This window comes from Aotus nancymaae, unplaced genomic scaffold (assembly GCF_030222135.1).
Source record: "Aotus nancymaae isolate 86718 unplaced genomic scaffold, 86718_ANA_hifiasm-v0.15.2.pri h1tg000002l, whole genome shotgun sequence".
NCBI classification, from domain to species: Eukaryota; Metazoa; Chordata; class Mammalia; order Primates; family Aotidae; genus Aotus; species Aotus nancymaae.
The window spans coordinates 61,216,848-61,235,696 of NW_026988413.1; the positions used below are offsets into that span (position 1 = coordinate 61,216,848).

Consider the following 18,849-nt stretch of genomic DNA (forward strand, 5'->3'; position numbering starts at 1 on the left):
ATGTCCTACCCACTCATTCCTCCTCCCACTCACTGCCTGGTCTCCTCCCTCCACACTCCTCACAGGATTCCATCATTATTTACCAGTGGTGGTAATGCTGCAATGATTTTTCTTCCCCGAATGATTCTTGCATATTTTGAAGTGGCAAATCTGCAAAGTGTTTACTCTCCAGTCTTTTTTTTCCCTTTTCCTTCCAATAACCCCCTGCCATTTATTGAGCTGCAGACCAGTCAGTGAGAGGCAGTGCGGAACGGAGCCCCATTTGGATCTCTTCTCATAGTGGTATATACTGAGGCCTTCACTAGTAGTGGAGAATGTGCCAAGACATATCTACACTGGCAAATTTGGTTTTGCTCTTTTCAAAAATGCCTTCTGTACTGAAGGCAAACAAAATTTTTTGAATACTATTGAAGGTAAGAACTGAATTCTAGATGACATATAAAACTGTGCAAAGGCAAACTCCCATTCACAGTTGCTACCAAGAGAATAAAATATCTAGGAATACAACTAAGAAGGAATGTGAAGGACCTCTTCAAGGAGAACTACAAACCACTGCTCAACAAAATAAGAGAGGACACAAAAGAGATGGAAAAACATTCCATGCTCGTGGTTAGAAAGAATCAGTATCGTGAAAATGGTCATACTGCCCAAAGTAATTTATAGATTCAATGCTATCCCCATCAAGCTACCATTGATCTTATTCACAGAACTGGAAAAAAATCACCTTAAACTTCATATGGAACCAAAAAAGAGCCTGCATAGCCAAGACAATCCTAAGCAAAACAACAACAACAACAACAAAAAAAAAACAAAGCTGGAGGCATCAAGCTACCCGACTTCAAACTATACTACAAGGCTATAGTAATCAAAATAGCATGGTACTGGTACCAAAACAGAGATAAAGTTCAATGGAATAGAACAGAGGCCTAGGAGGCAATGCCACACATCTACAACCTTCTGATCTTTGACAAAACTGACAAAAGCAATGGGGAAAGGATTCCCTGTTTAAGAAATGGCATTGAGAAAACTGGCTAGTCATGTGCAGAAAGCTGAAACTGGACTCCTTCTTTACACCTTATATAAAAATTAACTCCAGATGGATTAAAGACTTAAACATAAGACCTAAAACCATAAAAACCCCAGAAGAAAACCTAGGCAATATCATTCAGGACATAGGCATAGGCAAGGACTTCATGACTAAAACACCAAAAGCAATGGCAACAAAAGCCAAAATAGACAAATGGGATCTAATTAAACTTAAGCACTTCTGCACAGCAAAAGAAACAATCATTAATGTGAACTGGCAACCAACAGAATGGGAAAAAATTTTTGCAAGCTACCTATCTGACAAAGGGCTAATATCCAGAATTTACAAAGAACTGAAACAAATTTACAAGAAAAAAACAACCCCATCAAGGAGTGGGTGAAGGATATGAACAGACACTTTTCAAAAGAAGACATTCATCCAGCCAACAAACATATGAAAAAATGCTCATCATCACTGGTCATTAGAGAAATGCAAATCAAAATCACATTGAGATAATATCTTATGCCAGTTAGAATGACGATCATTAAAAAATCTTGTGACAACAGATGCTGGAGAGGATGTGGAGAAATAGGAACACTTTTACACTGTTGGTGGGAGTGTAAATTATTGCAACCATTGTGGAAGACAGAGTGGTGATTCCTCAAGGATCTAGAACTAGATCCATTTGACCCAGCAATTCCATTACTGGGTATATACCCAAAGGATTATAAATCATTCTATTATAAAGACACATGCACACATATGTTCACTGTAGCACTGTATTTGCATTTACAATAGGGAAGACTTGGAACCAACCCAAATGCCCTCAAGGATAGACTGGATAAAGAAAATGCGGCACATATACACCATGGAATACCATGCAGCTGTTAAAAAGGATGAGTTCATGTCCTTTGCAGGGACATAAATGAAGCTGGAAACCATCATTCTCAGCAAACTGACCTAAGAACAGAAAACCAAACACTGCATGTTCTCACTCGTAAGTAGGTGTTGAATAATGAGAAAACATGGACACAGGGAGGGAAACATCACACACTGGGGCCTGCTGGGGGGCAGGGGGCCTAAGGAAGGGATAGCAGAGAGTGGAGGGATTGGGGAAGGATAACATTAGGATAAATACCTAATATAGGGAAGGGGGGATGGATGCAGCAAACCACCATGGCACATGTATACCTATGTAACAGTCCTGCACAACCCGCACATGTACCCCAGAACTTAAAGTATAATAAAAATAAAAAATACTTTTCAGGAAAAAAAATACTGTGGAAAGAAAAGATGCAGTGTTAATTTTTTGTTTAATTTTCCCAAAGCCATTTATTTTGATGGGCTAAAATTAAACAATGAATGTAAATCTTCAGTAATTTATATAAAGTTTACATTAATGCAGATTACTGATCTGAGTGTTTGAAACACTCCAAACAAAATTAAGCCAATAAAATTAAGTGGACCTGGAGTGAAAGATCGGGTGCTGTCACCTAAGCACTATAATATGGGAATCCTTCTCACTACAGAAACCTGATTATTTTTTATCCTTTCTGATTATGCAGCAATATATTGGCCATATGTAACTTGAATACTAACCCTCAGATCATTTTAACCAGAAATAAAAGTACCTGCTAAAGAATGTCCCAAGTTTGGTTTCTATAGGGAGTGTATTTTAGTATATTATATCAAATAAAGATTTAAACAGTATTCTGTTTATGTATATAAGTAAAAATAAAATTCTATAGCAATATGACTTTTAAAATATTAAACTACAAATTTAAAAATGTTTATGTAAATTTCAAATTGTTATATTTCAGGATTAATTTTAATGCTATTCAACAAGCACATTTTGAAAGACAGGACTGAGGCTGGGCATGATGGCTCACACCTGTAATCCCAGCACTTTGGGAGGCCAAGGCTGGTGGATCACGAGGTCAAGAGATCGAGACCATTCTGGCCACAGTAGTAAAACCCTGTCTCTACTAAAAATACAAAAATTAGCAGGGTGTGGTGGCACATGCCTGTAGTCCCAACTACTCGGGAGGCTGAGGCAGGAGAATCACTTGAACCCAGGAGGTGGAGGTTGTAGTGAGCCGAGATTGCGCCACTGCACTCCAGCCTGGCGACAGAGTGAGACTTTGTCTCAAAGAAACAAAAAGAAAGATAGGAATGAATGAAGTGACAAAATGATGCGGCAACAAAGAAATGAATGACACAAATGACAACTAAATTAATGAATAAATAATACACATATATAGAGTAAAATATTATACCAAGTGTTTGATATAGCAGTAAGAGTTGCTAAGAGAGATGGATAATTACAATAATGAAAAGCCAGTATGCTAAAAGTGTCATAGGAAAAAATATCTTCTGCAGTGGGTGACAGCAGTCTTTATAATCAGAGCTGGACTATAATTCTAGTTCTTCTGCCTTCCAGCTATGTGACCTTGGGCATGGAAATTCAGTTTCCCCATCTTTACTAAAGCTATCATAATATTAGCCTTATTAATAGTTGTATAAATAAGAAAGTTCTTAACACAGCAGCCAGAATATAGTAAGAGGTAAATTAAGACTATTATTTTGGTTGTATATTAAAAAGCTAATTAAGAAACTAATCATTGCAGTGAATTCTGCATCAGGAAAACTGACTACTGCTAGGGAACAGCAGGGCAGACTTACGAAGATGTGCTAGCAAAGTGGTCCAGAGGTTCAGGTGGGATTTTTCTGACAGAGTTGATATGAAGGTGCAGCATCAATGCACATAGAAAAACTGAGAACAGGTTCAGAAAGGAGAAAGCATAAGCCATGTTCAGGAATCACACAAAAGCGTATTTCTCTGTTTTTCTTTAATTTCTCCCCACGGGGAATGTTAGAGGTTGCTTGAAAGTTGTGTTGGAGCCAGATTCCAGAAGGCTGAGAAAGCCAACTAAACCATTTAGACAGGAATCTCCGCTGTGGGGTGCAGGTACCCTGGTAGCTACGCAAGGTGCTTCAACGGAATACACTGAGAAGACACTAGGATTGTAGTTGTATTTTAACATCCAAAATAGAGGATAAATTACATTGCACTAATATTTAACCAATAGATTGACAACACTATTATCTCATTTGTCATGCCAGTTGGTCACACCATCTATGAGGAATCCTAGGAGAAAGCAGGAAGTTATAAAGAGGCAACTAACTATAAAGAGAAGGTTCAGTGAGGCAACCACTTCAATTGCTCACCTTTATATTGAAGCTTATTGTTCAGTTATGCAGATCTATGGTTTATACTTACAATAAATTGGCTAGTTTTAACTAAATCAACTTTCCTATAATAGCTAAGTGGTAGAAAAAATTGCTGCAAAAAATAACGTGTATAAGATGAAACTAGTAATGTAAGAAATACACACATGCACTCATAAGAAAGCTGACACTTTTCATATTGTTGCAAGCTTTTTATCAGTTTTCATAACAAGGTAAGAACAATGATCATCAAATTAAATCAGATCTGACTTGAAGTTTGTAAAAAATGCTTGCCATTATCAAGAAAGCTGTTTGAAATCTGTTTCTGCATATATTATTGCTAATAACAAACCTTACCCTAAACACAGAACATGCCTTGGAGTCAAGCCAGTGGTATTATGACACCATCACAAACCGCTGCAATTTTCAGCAAATACATTTTCCAGCACTTCACACGTTTTCACTACCTTGAATAATAATCATCTGGAATCTTCTTTTGAATTTTCTTGCTTAGCAAGAAAAATCACATAACATATGGGAAAATGTTGTTTTTTTTTTTGCTATGAAAAAAATGACTAAAGTAATATGTGGAATCAATATAGTGACAAACCACATTCGTTTGTCAGAAAATATTGTTGCAAAAAACAAAGAAATAATTGTGGAAGGTTTTGGGGGAAAATTACTAGAACAAATTAAGTAGCAAAAGATCTAATACTAATAGAATCCAATTATGGAGATTTCTTTACATACTCAGTTTACAATATTCCCCGTTTCTCTGTAAGTAATAATAAAATACTTAGAGAATTACCATTGTGAACTCTCGAGGAAAAATGTACCATTGAAGACATACGGTTATAGTGGAGGGACATTTGGAGTGGAGTGATTTAATTCAAAATGTATATATTTTAATAAAAAATATTAAAAATTGAGAAGTGATTTTTTTTCTGATTGGAATTATATTTTTAAAGAATAAAGTTAGGGAGATGGCAGTATATATGAAAAACATTTATTCACTACGAGTAAGCCAGAATTGGACAGAGTACCTCCAGATATTACTGATGTAGTAAACTGTATGCTAATGAGGCTTTTATATTTTGAAGAACATTTATTTCGTCCTGAGACAGAGAATAACTATGACATTATTTTTGACTATGATGCAGATATTTACTGATTATTTAGTGGAAAATTCATTAAAAAACTGCAGAATGTGAAGATTTGCTCCTTTTTAATGAAAACAGAGGCTAATAAGTGCTTTTATGTAATACAATACTTATTAGATATTAAGAAAGTAAACACCAGTTGTCAGCAGTATGCTGGGTATTAGATATTTAGAGAAAAATAAACAGTATCTATTTCTTTGAGAAAATTATAATGTGGAAACAGCTCTTTGAAAGTAAATATTTGGAAATCATCATATGATTATGCTATATAAAATAACATATGTCACTTTTAAAAGTTATCATATCTGCTCATTTAACAAACTTTAAAACAGAATATTTTAACCTGTTTAAAAATCTTCCAAAGAAATCCAATGGGTTTTAAAACCATTTGTTGAAGAAGTATTTTAAAAGCCCTACATTTTCTGATAGTTAACAAACACAAATGATTGGTATTAAGGAAGATTAACATTTATTTGTGTAATTGCCAATTATTTTTTTTCATAATTGGTTTCCAAATCCATACTTTAAAAAAAGGTAGCAATATTTAGTGAGAACAATCTGTGATCTATTTCTTCCATTTCTAGCATATCCTTTTTAATTATCTTTTTTTCTGTTCTGGATAGCCATTAAAACTGAGCATCAAAGGATCAAAATAAGCTTAACTTTGAAGCTGAATTTCAAATAACTATGTTATAAAATTTTACACCAAAATACTAAAAAATATTAAAGCATAATCAGTGCTCTCTCTAAAATAACATTATTAATCACTTTTTAAGGTGATCCAATGTATCTGTATTTAAAACCTGCATTTAAATGAATATAATAAAAATGGTAATTTCAGTTTATTTCACTGAATTATTCTCTATTCTTTGTGAATTTTTTTATTTTATTATTTTTATAGGTAAATAATATATTAGTAAAAAAGTACATACATAAAATGTATAAATACATATACACATATTGAGGTTATATAATAAAAGAAAAAGTAATAAAAATAAAGTGATATAGGTATAAAATAAATAAAAAGGAGTGGATTCATAAAATATTTGAAGACTTCTTGTTTGGAACATATTTAAAACACAAGAGGGAATCGTTAGGAGTATCTGAGTAGTGAAATTAAATTATCTGAACCCTAGAAAACACTTACTTGACGGCTACAGACTGGAGAAGGGAGAAAAGGAAGGCACCCTAACCAGTACTTAGATTGCTCAAATAATTGGCAAAAGGTCATGAAAGCAGTAAGTAAGGTGGTGCCCTGAGGAACAAGAGTTAACAGACAGAAATGTGATAACTCGAACGTGGAGAACAAAGAGCAGATAAGAAGACACCTTAAAACACCCAGAAGATTAGTAACTGGGAGACAGGAGACAGGCGCATGATGGTGAAATAGAAAATTACAAGCAGAAACTGTTTCCATAGAGAAGTAAATAAGAGTCAGACACATTGAGTTTGCCTTTACAGAGTGGTTTTGAAGTGGAACTATCTACTAGGTACTTGAAAATGCAGGTCTGACACTCAAAAGAGGGACAAGAGGTACATAAGTAGCTTCCAAAGTTGTTCACGTAGCTCCCACAGGAGGAATGAGGCCAGAACTCAAAGAAAAACAAGGAAAATCATCATTTGGAATTGGCGAAGAGAAATCATAGAGATAGTCAAAGTAGATTTCATAAAGTAAGATCCGAAAAACAAAACAAGAAGGAAAGTAGAGGGTCATGAAAGCCATAGATAGTTTCACAAAGGGACAAACAGTACCAAGCATCAAGCTCGGCAAAGGTTAGCTAGGAGAAGCAATTTGTGGCAGTGGTGGCTAGATTCAGTCATTAGAATGGAGAATACATATAGGCATCTCTTTGACTGCTAAAACTCATTTAAGGAAGAGACCAGGATTTACTTTGATAACATGTGATGCATCAGACAGCAGAGATGGGTTAGTAAGCATGGGTTAAAGCTATAAACAAAACACAACTGAATCATAGTCAAACAAACTATAGTTTCTAGTTGGAATTTTAATACTATTAAATTATTTAATTTCCTGGTAAATCATTGCTGTCCTCTGCGAATTAAATTTATTCAATTAGGTATTATGTAAGATCTCTTACAGCACCAAAAAATAACAGAGTTCCTCTGAAAATGATATAATTGCTTGTGAAAATATTGGCTAAAATGGGTTAAATGAAAATTTTATTAAATATTTTTCCAAATTATGCTGATTATGAATAACCTTTCAATATTAAATACATTGAATAAAACTGATTTTATATTAAAAATCCTGTAAATATTAAACTGCTTCGTGAAATTTTACAATGACTTTTGCTTTGGATTTTAGTTTTTTTTTTTCTTTTTTTGCAATCACTTATGACTGACCACACCTTAAAATGATTTCAACTGGGAAAAAGCTTATTGACGCTTATGTAAACACATGGTTAAGTAAAGAGAAACATACATAAAAACACATTATTTTATGTTAAAGGAGGATACTAATTTTTATGTCTATGGTAAAGGAAAAAACAACTTAACACTAGATAATCTCTTTATCACTTTATATGATTTTGATAGATTATTTGACAGGCATAAGAAACAGTGAAATAAATGTTGCATTTATGCTTTATGTAAACTTCATAAAGTTGTAAAAAAACAAAAGCTTTTCAATATTGTAAACAATTGTCATACTTCCTTAAGAATGTCATTTATTGTTTGAAGAATTTCACTTATATAATTACCATTGAGCAACTTGTATACTCTAGGTTAAAAATTAGTAATTTCCCAATGAGACTGTGAGAAGTTAGTAAAATACAACTTACTGTTTTTTCTTTCCCCGGTTCCATCTGATCAGGCTTTGCTGAGCATGGTGGCTGTGGCTGTTCTTTTATTGTTTTGATTGTCTTATCATCTTCTTTAGGTAAACTCTGAGGTGTGCCAGAGGGTAAATCTTCCATCTTGGTCTGTGGTTGTTTCTCTTCTTGCACTGTCTTTGGAGCCACTCCGCCTTCCAGCTTTTCTTCAGCAATTTGTACTTGGGATTTAAGTAAGTCATGTTTTTGTTCTTCTGGAGCTGATGTTTTTGTCTCTGGGGGTAGCTTTTTGTCTTCAGGGGTTGGTTTTTTTTCTTCTAAGAGTGGCTTTTTTTCTCCAGGACATATCTTTTCTTCTTTCAGGATTAGTTTTTTTTCTTCAGGGAGGGGCTTTTTTTCTTGAAGAGCTGAAGCTCTGTCTTTCTCTAGCTTACTGTCTTCTTGTTTTTCATCTGTGGTTACCATAGGGGGAATGTTTTCCATTGATATTGTTTCCTTTACTTTTTCTAGAATGACTTTTTCAACTTCTGTTTTTACTTCTTGTTCCTCCTTTTCCGCCAATTTTACTTGGGGAGGCACTGCTGTTTTCTGAGGTGGTAGTTCTGTAGAAATAGGCATGGGAGATGCTTTCGGTCCTGACGGTGCAGGTGGCATTTTGCCCATGTCTCCAAGCTGTCCTGATACTGCTCTCTGGGTTTGGCAATTTAAACAAAGCCATTCTTGAATCTGCAAAAATAAATAAATAAATAAATAAATAATAATAAAATAAAAACAATAAACAGATTAAATGTATTTCGATGTATCTTTTCCTGTGATTTTACCAAAGTAAAAATTTGGTAAATCCCAGCTGCTGTTTTTGTATATGGAGAAGGTGGGTCACTGTTTTCCAAATCAATGACATAGTAATTTTTTTAAAATTACAAAAAAGCTATTTGAAATCTAAAATTGTATAGAATTTCTAGAGACTAGCAATTTACTATCTTCATTAAATGAGAAAAACAAAAAAGAAAAATATTGCATTAAACATGAACCCAGAGAAATATTCATTTTCAAGAAGACAAAAAATCTGCATTTGTTCCAAATAAAATTATTTTAAAGCCTGATTCCTTCAAAGTTAGTATTTGCATCCAAAATTTATTCAAAGACTATTGCATTTCATAATGATTATCTTTGTAATAACCAATTAATCAAAAGTTCTTTTAGGATCTAGCCTATTATCTCCTATCTCTTGGCTTGGGCCAAATATAGTTCTACCTTTCAGAGTAGAGCTTTACAGGTACAGATAGTTCTCAAGAACCACTTGTGCATATTTCTCTATCTGCTACCAGATTATGAACATAATTTCATTCTTAATACTAATCACATTTCCTCATGCAGTTGAACAAGAAGCACTCCAAGGCTCAATTGTTCGTTATCTTTTTCCCTGAGTATTCTGATTTGCTGACTAAAGCATTTTCTGATATCTCTGCTCTTCAGTGTCTAAACTGTGGTCACCTGCCCTAAATCAACTGATAGGGTCCTTTGACATACAAATACCTAGGAACTACACCAAAACGATTTTAGCAGAATCCTGAGAGAAGAAAAAGGAGGACCTGCCTTTTTGATAAACTGGTTGAGAATTTTTACAAACTAAAGACTAAAAATTACTCTCTGACAAGAATACATGATAAATAATCACACAGGAGACAGATTATGTTAGAATAATACTATTAAAGATTCCCTTCTGAATGATGTGTGTTGTGTTTTTTTCTTACATTGTATCTATTCTAATATTTAAAAAGTAAACACTGTGTGTCATTCTAATTGTTATGATTTAATGTGTACCCATTCTGTAAGGCATAGGGTTAGAGTGTCATAAAAATAATATTGCTTTCATGTATTGCATTGTACTCTGAGAAGTTCAATTTCAAATCACTTTTCATGCTGGCTCACTCTTCCCAGTTACTTATCTTAAATTGTTTAGAGACAAAACTCACTTATTGCTCTAGAATACTATCAGAGATCTAAGTTTCATTTCTTACTTCAGATTCCAATACTTTAGCAACATTAACAATATTGCCTAATAACTATGATTATTTTGCAATCTGTAAGCCATTATAATTCTTGTTTGCTGATCTAAAAGAGTAAAGACAAAAGTCAATTCTGTAACTGTGGTAAAATGCTGCCAATAAAATATTAGGATACATATGGACTCACTTGCTTTTTGTGTATATAATCACTCAATATCAATTCTCTTGTTAATTTCATGTCTAAGGAGCTCTGAAGTGAATTGTATGCCTTTTTTAATTAATGTCTTTTTATAAAAGTCATAGGAAGGAAAGATCTGATTCATTATGTCAAGTACTAAAAGTTCTAGCTGTTATGTTGAACCGTCCCTGAAGGAAGAACTTCCATAATACCTACCAAAAAATCAATCTTAATCTAAAACGTGGTTTTAAAAACAATTACTTGGTTAGCCACATCTTCAGATATTTTCTCTCAGAGCCTGACTTTTTAAAAAACAAAAACAGATACGAATAGCTGCATTACTGTGCTGTTTTGCCACATGAATTCTAAAAACCAAATACAGGTGTATATTAAGCATCCTCATAAGCCATGTTCTACTGTAAATAAATTAGGAAATTTTAATATACCAGAAATACAGGTTTCATTCCATTGGAAATTTTTGTCATTTAAAAAAGTGTGACTATTTTATCTGAGTTTTTGGGACAAAGACAAATTATTCTTACAAAACTGCCATCTCTTGCTACTTTACAGCATATGATGCCACAATAGTACATGGCTTTTGGCACAAGAAAAAATGTGTTGAGAAAATAAAACATAGTGATAATTTCAAGGTAGTATACTCACTATTTTCCTACCATTCTAAATTTAGGTGTGAGGATAAAAGGTACCATCTATGAAATTTACTTTGTCACATAAAATATTTCATTGTCCCAATTTAAAGTAATGTTTGGTAAACCTGTAAAGTGGTAATAACTACTAAACTACTAAGGTTTGTATTGGAAACAGAAGGCAATAGTGTAAACCTGAGAGATTAAAGATCTTATTCTGAGAGCCTCATTGGCTATTTCAAATTCATGTTTTGCTTAAATTGCCATCCACGTTCAGTTAAACCTAGCATTTTAAATAATTGCTATTTTGCAATTATTTTTAACATGATGTTGCTATACTAAGTCTCTTGGATGCATGGCTAATATTCATTGTGAATAAAAGAAGGCAGCCAGCCTAATTCTTTGGACCTTACACTTTGACTAATTGTCCCTAAAATTAAATTGGAAACTAATATTTCTATTACATCAAATAATGCCAAGACAATTCATTCATATATCTATCTATTCCATATATATCTATTCTGTTTATATCTATTGGTTAAGAAGTGTATATGCAAAGGTTATTTCATCAAGGAACTTACATTCAAGTAGAAGAAACGAAGCATGGGTGAAAATAAGTAAAATATGCAGTAAAAACAATTAAGGAGATGAAAACATTGTGTTGCAATGCAGAAGAGGGAGATACCACTTCTAGTTAGATATTTTCCAAGAAGATTTGGCTTTAAAATAGATAGGTTAATAAATTGTGAATGTGAAATAAATCAATTTTCCCAAAAATATGTCTTGTCACTATTTGACATAATTGAAATATGAAATGCAAAAATCTATTCATATTTGATAGCAATCAGTCAAAATGTAAATACAACATCAGGCTAAGACCTTATTATTTTATTCACATTGAAATTCAATCATTAAGAGATGAGGCACAGCAAAAATCATATAACACATGCCTGCAAAAAGCCAATGATTAAAAACACTAGATGTGACCAAATCTAGAGCAAATTAAACAATAAACTTATTGTTTAGCTGTAAGAAGGTAATGGAAGATAAGGTTGAAGAGGCAGGTTGAGATTCTCTCTTAGGTGGCACTTACTGCCACAAGTAGACATTTTGTGGAAGAAATTGGAATCCGGTGAAGGTTTCTGAAAGGAGTAAAATCTGCTTTGTTATGATCAGTCTGGTAAAATTTGGTTACCTGCCTATGTTGGTAAACACTAAATCTAGAGGCAGAAAGAAACTATTAGAGAAAATGGAAAGGATGGAATGAATATAACAGGATTTTCTGATGAATTTAGTTTGAAACCTAAGAATTTGATAAATTATAAGCCACAAAAGAATACATTTTTCAACAATTAGAAATGATGAACTAGTTCTCATGTGAGTCTCTTCTCTTTTCTGTAACCCTAGAACCAAAAATAAAATGTTAACAAATTCAGCAAGCAGAGGAAGTTATAATGTCAATAAAGAGTTGAAAGGGAACAAATTTCTAAAGTAACACCAAATATTTTATATTTCTTTAAATATATGAATTCAAATTTTGTTTACTAAGGGGGAGCATAGGAGTATCATTGGAGGAAAAGGCAGAGGCTAGGTAAAATACAAAGTGGAAATGAGACAGGAAAGATTGATCAGGATTTTCATAGTAAGTAAAAAAGAATAGCAGTAAATTTCCAAGAAAGTTTATTTTGGACAATATGAGTCATCATCATTATCATATCATCATTAATTATAAACTGACCAGAAAAATTTACTTCTACCAAAATTTTGGAAATACTCTATAACTACATAAGATATAAACATCTATAGGTCACAATTTTTTTTAATCTTTAACAAAAATAATCCAAAGATGTTTGTATCACTGTATTCAGGAATTTGATTAAGAAATATTGTATTTATAGGTCCAAATATGTTATCTATATTTTGAGCTCCTAAATAGCCACACCGTTACATTTTCATACTGTTTCTAGTCCAGTAGCAACCTGGAAATCAATTAAACAAAATTATTTCACTTATGTAACAACTCAATGAATAATATATCAATGCCATATATGACTTTTGCTAGCTGAAAAGATTCAGCCAGACATAGCATTAACTCTTCCCATAACAGTTAGAATTGTGATACACATGATTATTCATATTTTGCCTTAAGTTTAAGTATCAAATGAGTTATAGTTTTAGCTTTGAAATGTCTTCTTATAAATATAGTAAGACAACCAGCAATTTTATGTGTACGTCTATATATACACATATATATATACACACATAAAATATATGTATATACATATATATGTGTGTATATATATATACACATAAAACTGCTGGTTGTCTATTATGTCAAATAGACATATGTATAAAATAAAATTTTATATATTTATATGTGTATAGATATATTTATACACAAATAGATATATATAAAATTTCACTTTAAGGTATTGCTTGCAAGATTTCTCCAGTACAATTTTCTTCCTTACTAAAAACCACACAATTACTTTTGCCCCAACCATATATGTGTGTGTGTGTGTGTGTGCGCGCGCACACTGAGAACATCTCTATTATATTACTGAGTTTACTACATAGCAAAATAAAAAATATAGATGCTTAAGGATGCTTTTTAGACAACATACTAATCATCCTTATGGATGATCTTTAGACAACATACTAATCATCCTTATGGATGATCTAAGACTGTTACCATTTGTTTTCCTGTGATTTTTAAATGTATTTTGAATATGCTATTATGAATATGCTCTAATGGTATAAAACAATAAAAGTTTATAGTTCATCTATGTTATTATTAAATATAAACAAACTCAGAGGCCTCCAAACTCTGAAACAATCACTATTTATTCAGTACTTTACCATTAATAATCAGGATATCAAAATTCACCTTCAAGTAGGGAAAGTTCTGACAAGTAGCATATGTAAATAACACCACACTGATCAGAAAATACTCAAATTTATTCAATTGTCAGCTAGTACATATTAATAAAATACATTTATTTTAACATCGATTCAACAGAGTTTGTTCAAAACAAAACAATGCTCAAAAAATCCATTAATCTTAAGAAGGAAAGTAGGAAATGAAGGCAATAAAAACCCAGAGAAGGGATGCTACCGTGCTACTCAGCATTTTTCCATCATAAAGCGATTTGTTTTATATAACATTTCAGCTGTAACTATAACAACAATACCATTAAGGAAAATCTCAGAACTTCAGGGCTGCCTATTTATTTTTCTAAGGATCTTTTCTGAAGCATAGTAATAAGACCTGCAGCAGACTGAAAGTTTGCTTGTAGACTTAAAATGGCAAGGAAATGATGGTCACAAAACCTACATGAGCATTCATATTTGTACTGGAGAAATCTTGTAAACACTACCTTAAAATTAAACTTCATTAAAGATCGGGTGAGCTAATTCGGAAGCTTATATTGTTTCTATCCATGGAAATATTTAGTCAAAGACTAGGTCGGTCACTTTTCAAAAATTTGTAAAGGAATCCAAGCAATCAAGGAGACTGGTACTATATAACATCAAGTTCCCTGCCCACTATGAAGCTTTTGACTCAACAAAAATTTTACACGTTTTTATCTATTTATTTTCTTATCATTCAGAATATCACTTAAGCAGAGAAATAATTACACTAATAAACTGCTTAGAATTCACCCTTATACTCATGGACAAATATACCAATTGGGGAGCAATGTTACCTGTAACTTGTCATTTTTATCAATGTTATTTATAATCTCTGCAATATGGTGTTCTATTCAACTCAGATCCATGATTCTTATAATTCAATGTGACGTTCTGATAATTGAGTTTTTTAGTCATAAATTCATTCCCTTTATGTCATCTATAAAAGGGAGAAGGATTGAATTCACAATTGACACATTCTTTTTCCAGACTACACAATCAATTGTTCAGATTACAAGATCAGGACATTAGAAATCTATGATCATTCCCGAGACTGCATTTGTAAGTGTACATAGTGATGTATTTGTGATCATTCTATGCTTGTAAAAATAAATATGTTTCAAGTCCTTTTATCATTACCTTCTTTTACCTAGAATGTGTAGCTTCAGTCATATTTTGTTTCTTTTACAACCACTGATACCAGAATAATTCATGTTCAAAATACATAATTGAATGATTAAGGTTCTTCCTCATATATAGACATAAGATTATATCAAACTGTATTTAGAACATAAATATGTATATGAATACAGTTTTGAAAAATAAAAATAGCCAACATAAATATTAATTTCCAGGAGAATTACTCAATGTGAAGAATATAAATTAATAATACAATCTAATAGGATACAGGATACTGTTAGAAACTTGTAGCGGAGTTATCATTCCTCGGTCTAAGTTGATTAGTGGTCATGTTCCTTCCCATCCCATATCTACATGTTTATTTCTGCAGGACCTCACGTTCCCATAGACCAAATGAAGTCTCTTTGTTTTCCTCATTAGAAATTTGCATTCAGCAGAAGGCAGATTAAAAAAAAAACTTGCAATATAGGTTTCTATGTAATGTAAAATACATTAACAGATATTTTCATAAATAGCAACATGCCAACTAAAATCATGTATATTACAACCAGACATTAAAACTATGTTTAGAATATGATTTCATCCTCTTGATTGATACTTTTTTGTGTCAGCTTTGACTAAACTAGAATCATGTTTCTGGTTGCTTTCTCATCATAATTTATATATATATATTTTTCTGAAACTAACAATTTCTGAATTTTTGATGTTTTAAATACTATTACATCAATAACATATAAATGAAAATGTATTAATTTAAATACCTGTGAATTATTACATTAATACAATTTTGACAGAACTATCTGAAGAAAATCATATGCTTAGTTTTCTCATATGCTTAGTTTTCTTTTAAAAAGATATATATGGCTGGGTGCAGTGGCTCACATCTGTAATCCCAGTACTTTGGGAGACAGAAGTGGGTAGATCACTTGAGGTCAGAAGTTCAAGACAAGCCTGGCCAACATGGTGAAAACCTATTTCTACTAAAGGTACAAAATTATTCGGGTGTGGTGATGGGCACCTGTAATTTCAGCTACTTGGGAGGTCGAGGTAGGAGAATCACTTGAACCCAGAAGGTGAAGATCCCAATGAGATCATGCCACTACACTTCAGCCTGGGTGACAGAGCGAGACACTATCTCAAAAAAAAAAAAAAAAAGAAATTCATATCTTATAAATACACATGTTACACATATACATAAAGATATATATGTCTTATAAATATATATATGTATCAAGTATATATATAGTCCTAGTCCTCTCAGGCTGCTATGACAAAATCATTAACTGGGTAGCTTATAAACAACAGAAATTTATTTCTCATAGTTTCAGAGGTTAGGAAGTCCAAGATCAAGGTGTTGACTTGGTATCTGCTGAAGGCCTACTTCTGGTTCATAGATGTTATGTTCTAGCTGTGTCTTCAAATAGTGGTAAAGTTGAGTGAACTTCCTCAGGCCTCTTGTATAAAGGCATTAATCATATTCATGAGGACTCTACCCTCATGACCTAATCACCTCCCAAAAGGTTCCACCCCCTAATACTTCACCATGGGGATTAGGATTTCATTATATGATTTTGGGGGACACAGACATTCAAACCATTATGTATATTTATGGATCTATCTATCTATATCTAGTTATATATAATGTTCTGAATGTATCTGAATTTTCTGAATATGCAAACACATGTTTATACATCTTTATTTCTATAGATAATTAAATAGTATTCATTTCCCCTGTAATGTTTTCCTTTCTGTCAATCTGTCTTTCTATCTAGATAGAGGCCAGTAGGAAGAGAAAGGGTAAGCTCATTAAAATTCTTCAACCCAGTAGTCTATCTGGTTTGAGTTTAATCAGATTCATTAGATTAATCACCTACCAGTGCATATAAAGGACAATTCCAAGGGCACAGCTGATTTCTCACTGGTAACCAATGATACACTAAATTTAAGGGAAATCATACAACTTACTGCATTGATTTTAGCTAACTGTACTAAAGCAAAAATATAAGACTTAGAAGAAAGGCTTATCTCTGGATTCATGGCATTTTTTTGCAATTAATTTTTCTAATGCATCAACCTAAGTTTTAGGTTGATAGCTATTTATGTATGATAAGTGTGGTATAAAAATAATGAACAGTTTTAAAAATAATTATTTATGTTGTATGTGTGTCAAGTTAATTTTTAAAATGTAATCATTTCTCATTCCTCTGCTTTTATAGAGGCGTATTTTGGTATATCTTTATTATAAGATCTTTATATTGATTTTGCATGTGTAAATAATTACATCAAAGCAAAAAGCAATTCTAAGTCACTAGTCAGCACTACAAGCAATAAATAATTGAATTTAAAAATAAAATTTATTTAAAAGATCTAATACACTTCATCATAGGGAAATGTCATATTTGTTAAGATTACAAATCAATATGCATTTGGAAGACAGATCAGTTAGAACATACTGCAACGAAATGAAATTTGTAAAACATATTACAAGATAAAAATCAATTCCCTCACTTATAAATTTAAGCATCACTGTGGATATAATATTTAAAGACAGAATAATTTCACAGAATAGGGAGTCTGAAATGCATAGGAGGGTGGGTTGCACCAGACTGGCTGGATAGTGCAGAATGGATCTAGGTGCAGGAGAGATTGGTGAGGTGTTAAGCCCTCCTGTGATGTGGTAGAACACATGCAATACTGAAGTTCTTCTTGCAGGGAAGAATCAGTATGTTGACTTTGCAAGGTGTAAACTTGTCTAGGTTGAACTATGCTTCCCATTACAGTGTATAATATTGTTTGGCTCTGTGTCCCCACCCAAATCTCATTTCAAAATGTAATTCCCAAGTGTGGAGGGAGGGACTTGGTGGGAAGTGATTGGATCAAGGGGGCAGTTTCCCCCATGCTGTTCTTGTGCTAGTGAGGAAGTTCTCATGAGATCTGATGGTTTAAAGGTGGCAGTTTCCCCTACACTTTCTCTCTCCTGCCACCTTGTGAAGAAGGTGCTTAATTCTCCTTTGCCTTTTGCCATGATTTTAAGTTTCCTGAGGCCTTCCCAGCCAGGCAGAACTGTGAATCAATTAAACTTCTTTTCTTTATAAATTACAAAGCCTCAGACAGTTCTTTACAGCAGTGTGAAACTGTCTAATACAGCGTATCACAGGAAATATTTTGTATAAGATTTGGCAGGTAGTAAAAGCAAAGCAGTAGCCATATTTGGTTTTGTATACACAAAATATTTGAGCAGGGTCACTAGGTGCTGTTATAAGTTGCCCATGTTGTCACTTACTGTTTGGCTTGGGATAGGAAACAGGAATGCAGCTGATCTATTTTCCTCTAGATCCTCCTTCAGTTTGTCCATAGGTATGAATGCTTGGAGGCAGTGAGAAGGGATAGGCATTCTGACCTGTCCTCATGATTTCCAGCTTGTCTTTCCTCTCCCCCACTTTAATTCTTCTTTCTTTCCTCTGCCTGGCCTTCAGACTTAACCTCCAGCAGTCTTTCAGCAATCACTTAACCAGTTTTCACAACTATGTATGAAGAAATTCCTAGAGCAAATCTCTTATTACATATATTTTAAACTTCCTAGTGTTTCGGCTTTTCTGATTAATATCTAAGTGATACAGTCAGGCTGAGTCAAATTGTTATTCAAGGGAAAATTTTTTACCCTTTTGTCCACGATTGTTGGTGTGTGTGCAAAGTAATTCTAACAAACTATTTTGGATATTAAGTTATGTGCGATGAGAAATGAGAGTTCATGACTC

At 33.0% G+C, this 18,849-nt stretch overlaps 1 protein-coding gene across 7 annotated transcripts in view; it reads right to left on the reverse strand.

The window, feature by feature from the left end:
- PCLO (piccolo presynaptic cytomatrix protein) overlaps positions 1-18,849 on the reverse strand; it is a 421,390-nt gene that overhangs the window by 215,704 nt on the left and 186,837 nt on the right. For all 7 annotated transcript variants that reach the window (XM_064375087.1, XM_064375077.1, XM_064375065.1 and 4 more), the window contains exon 4: positions 8,217-8,933. In XM_064375087.1, coding sequence (XP_064231157.1) covers positions 8,217-8,933 — 717 coding nt within the window. The remainder of the gene's footprint in view (positions 1-8,216; positions 8,934-18,849) is intronic.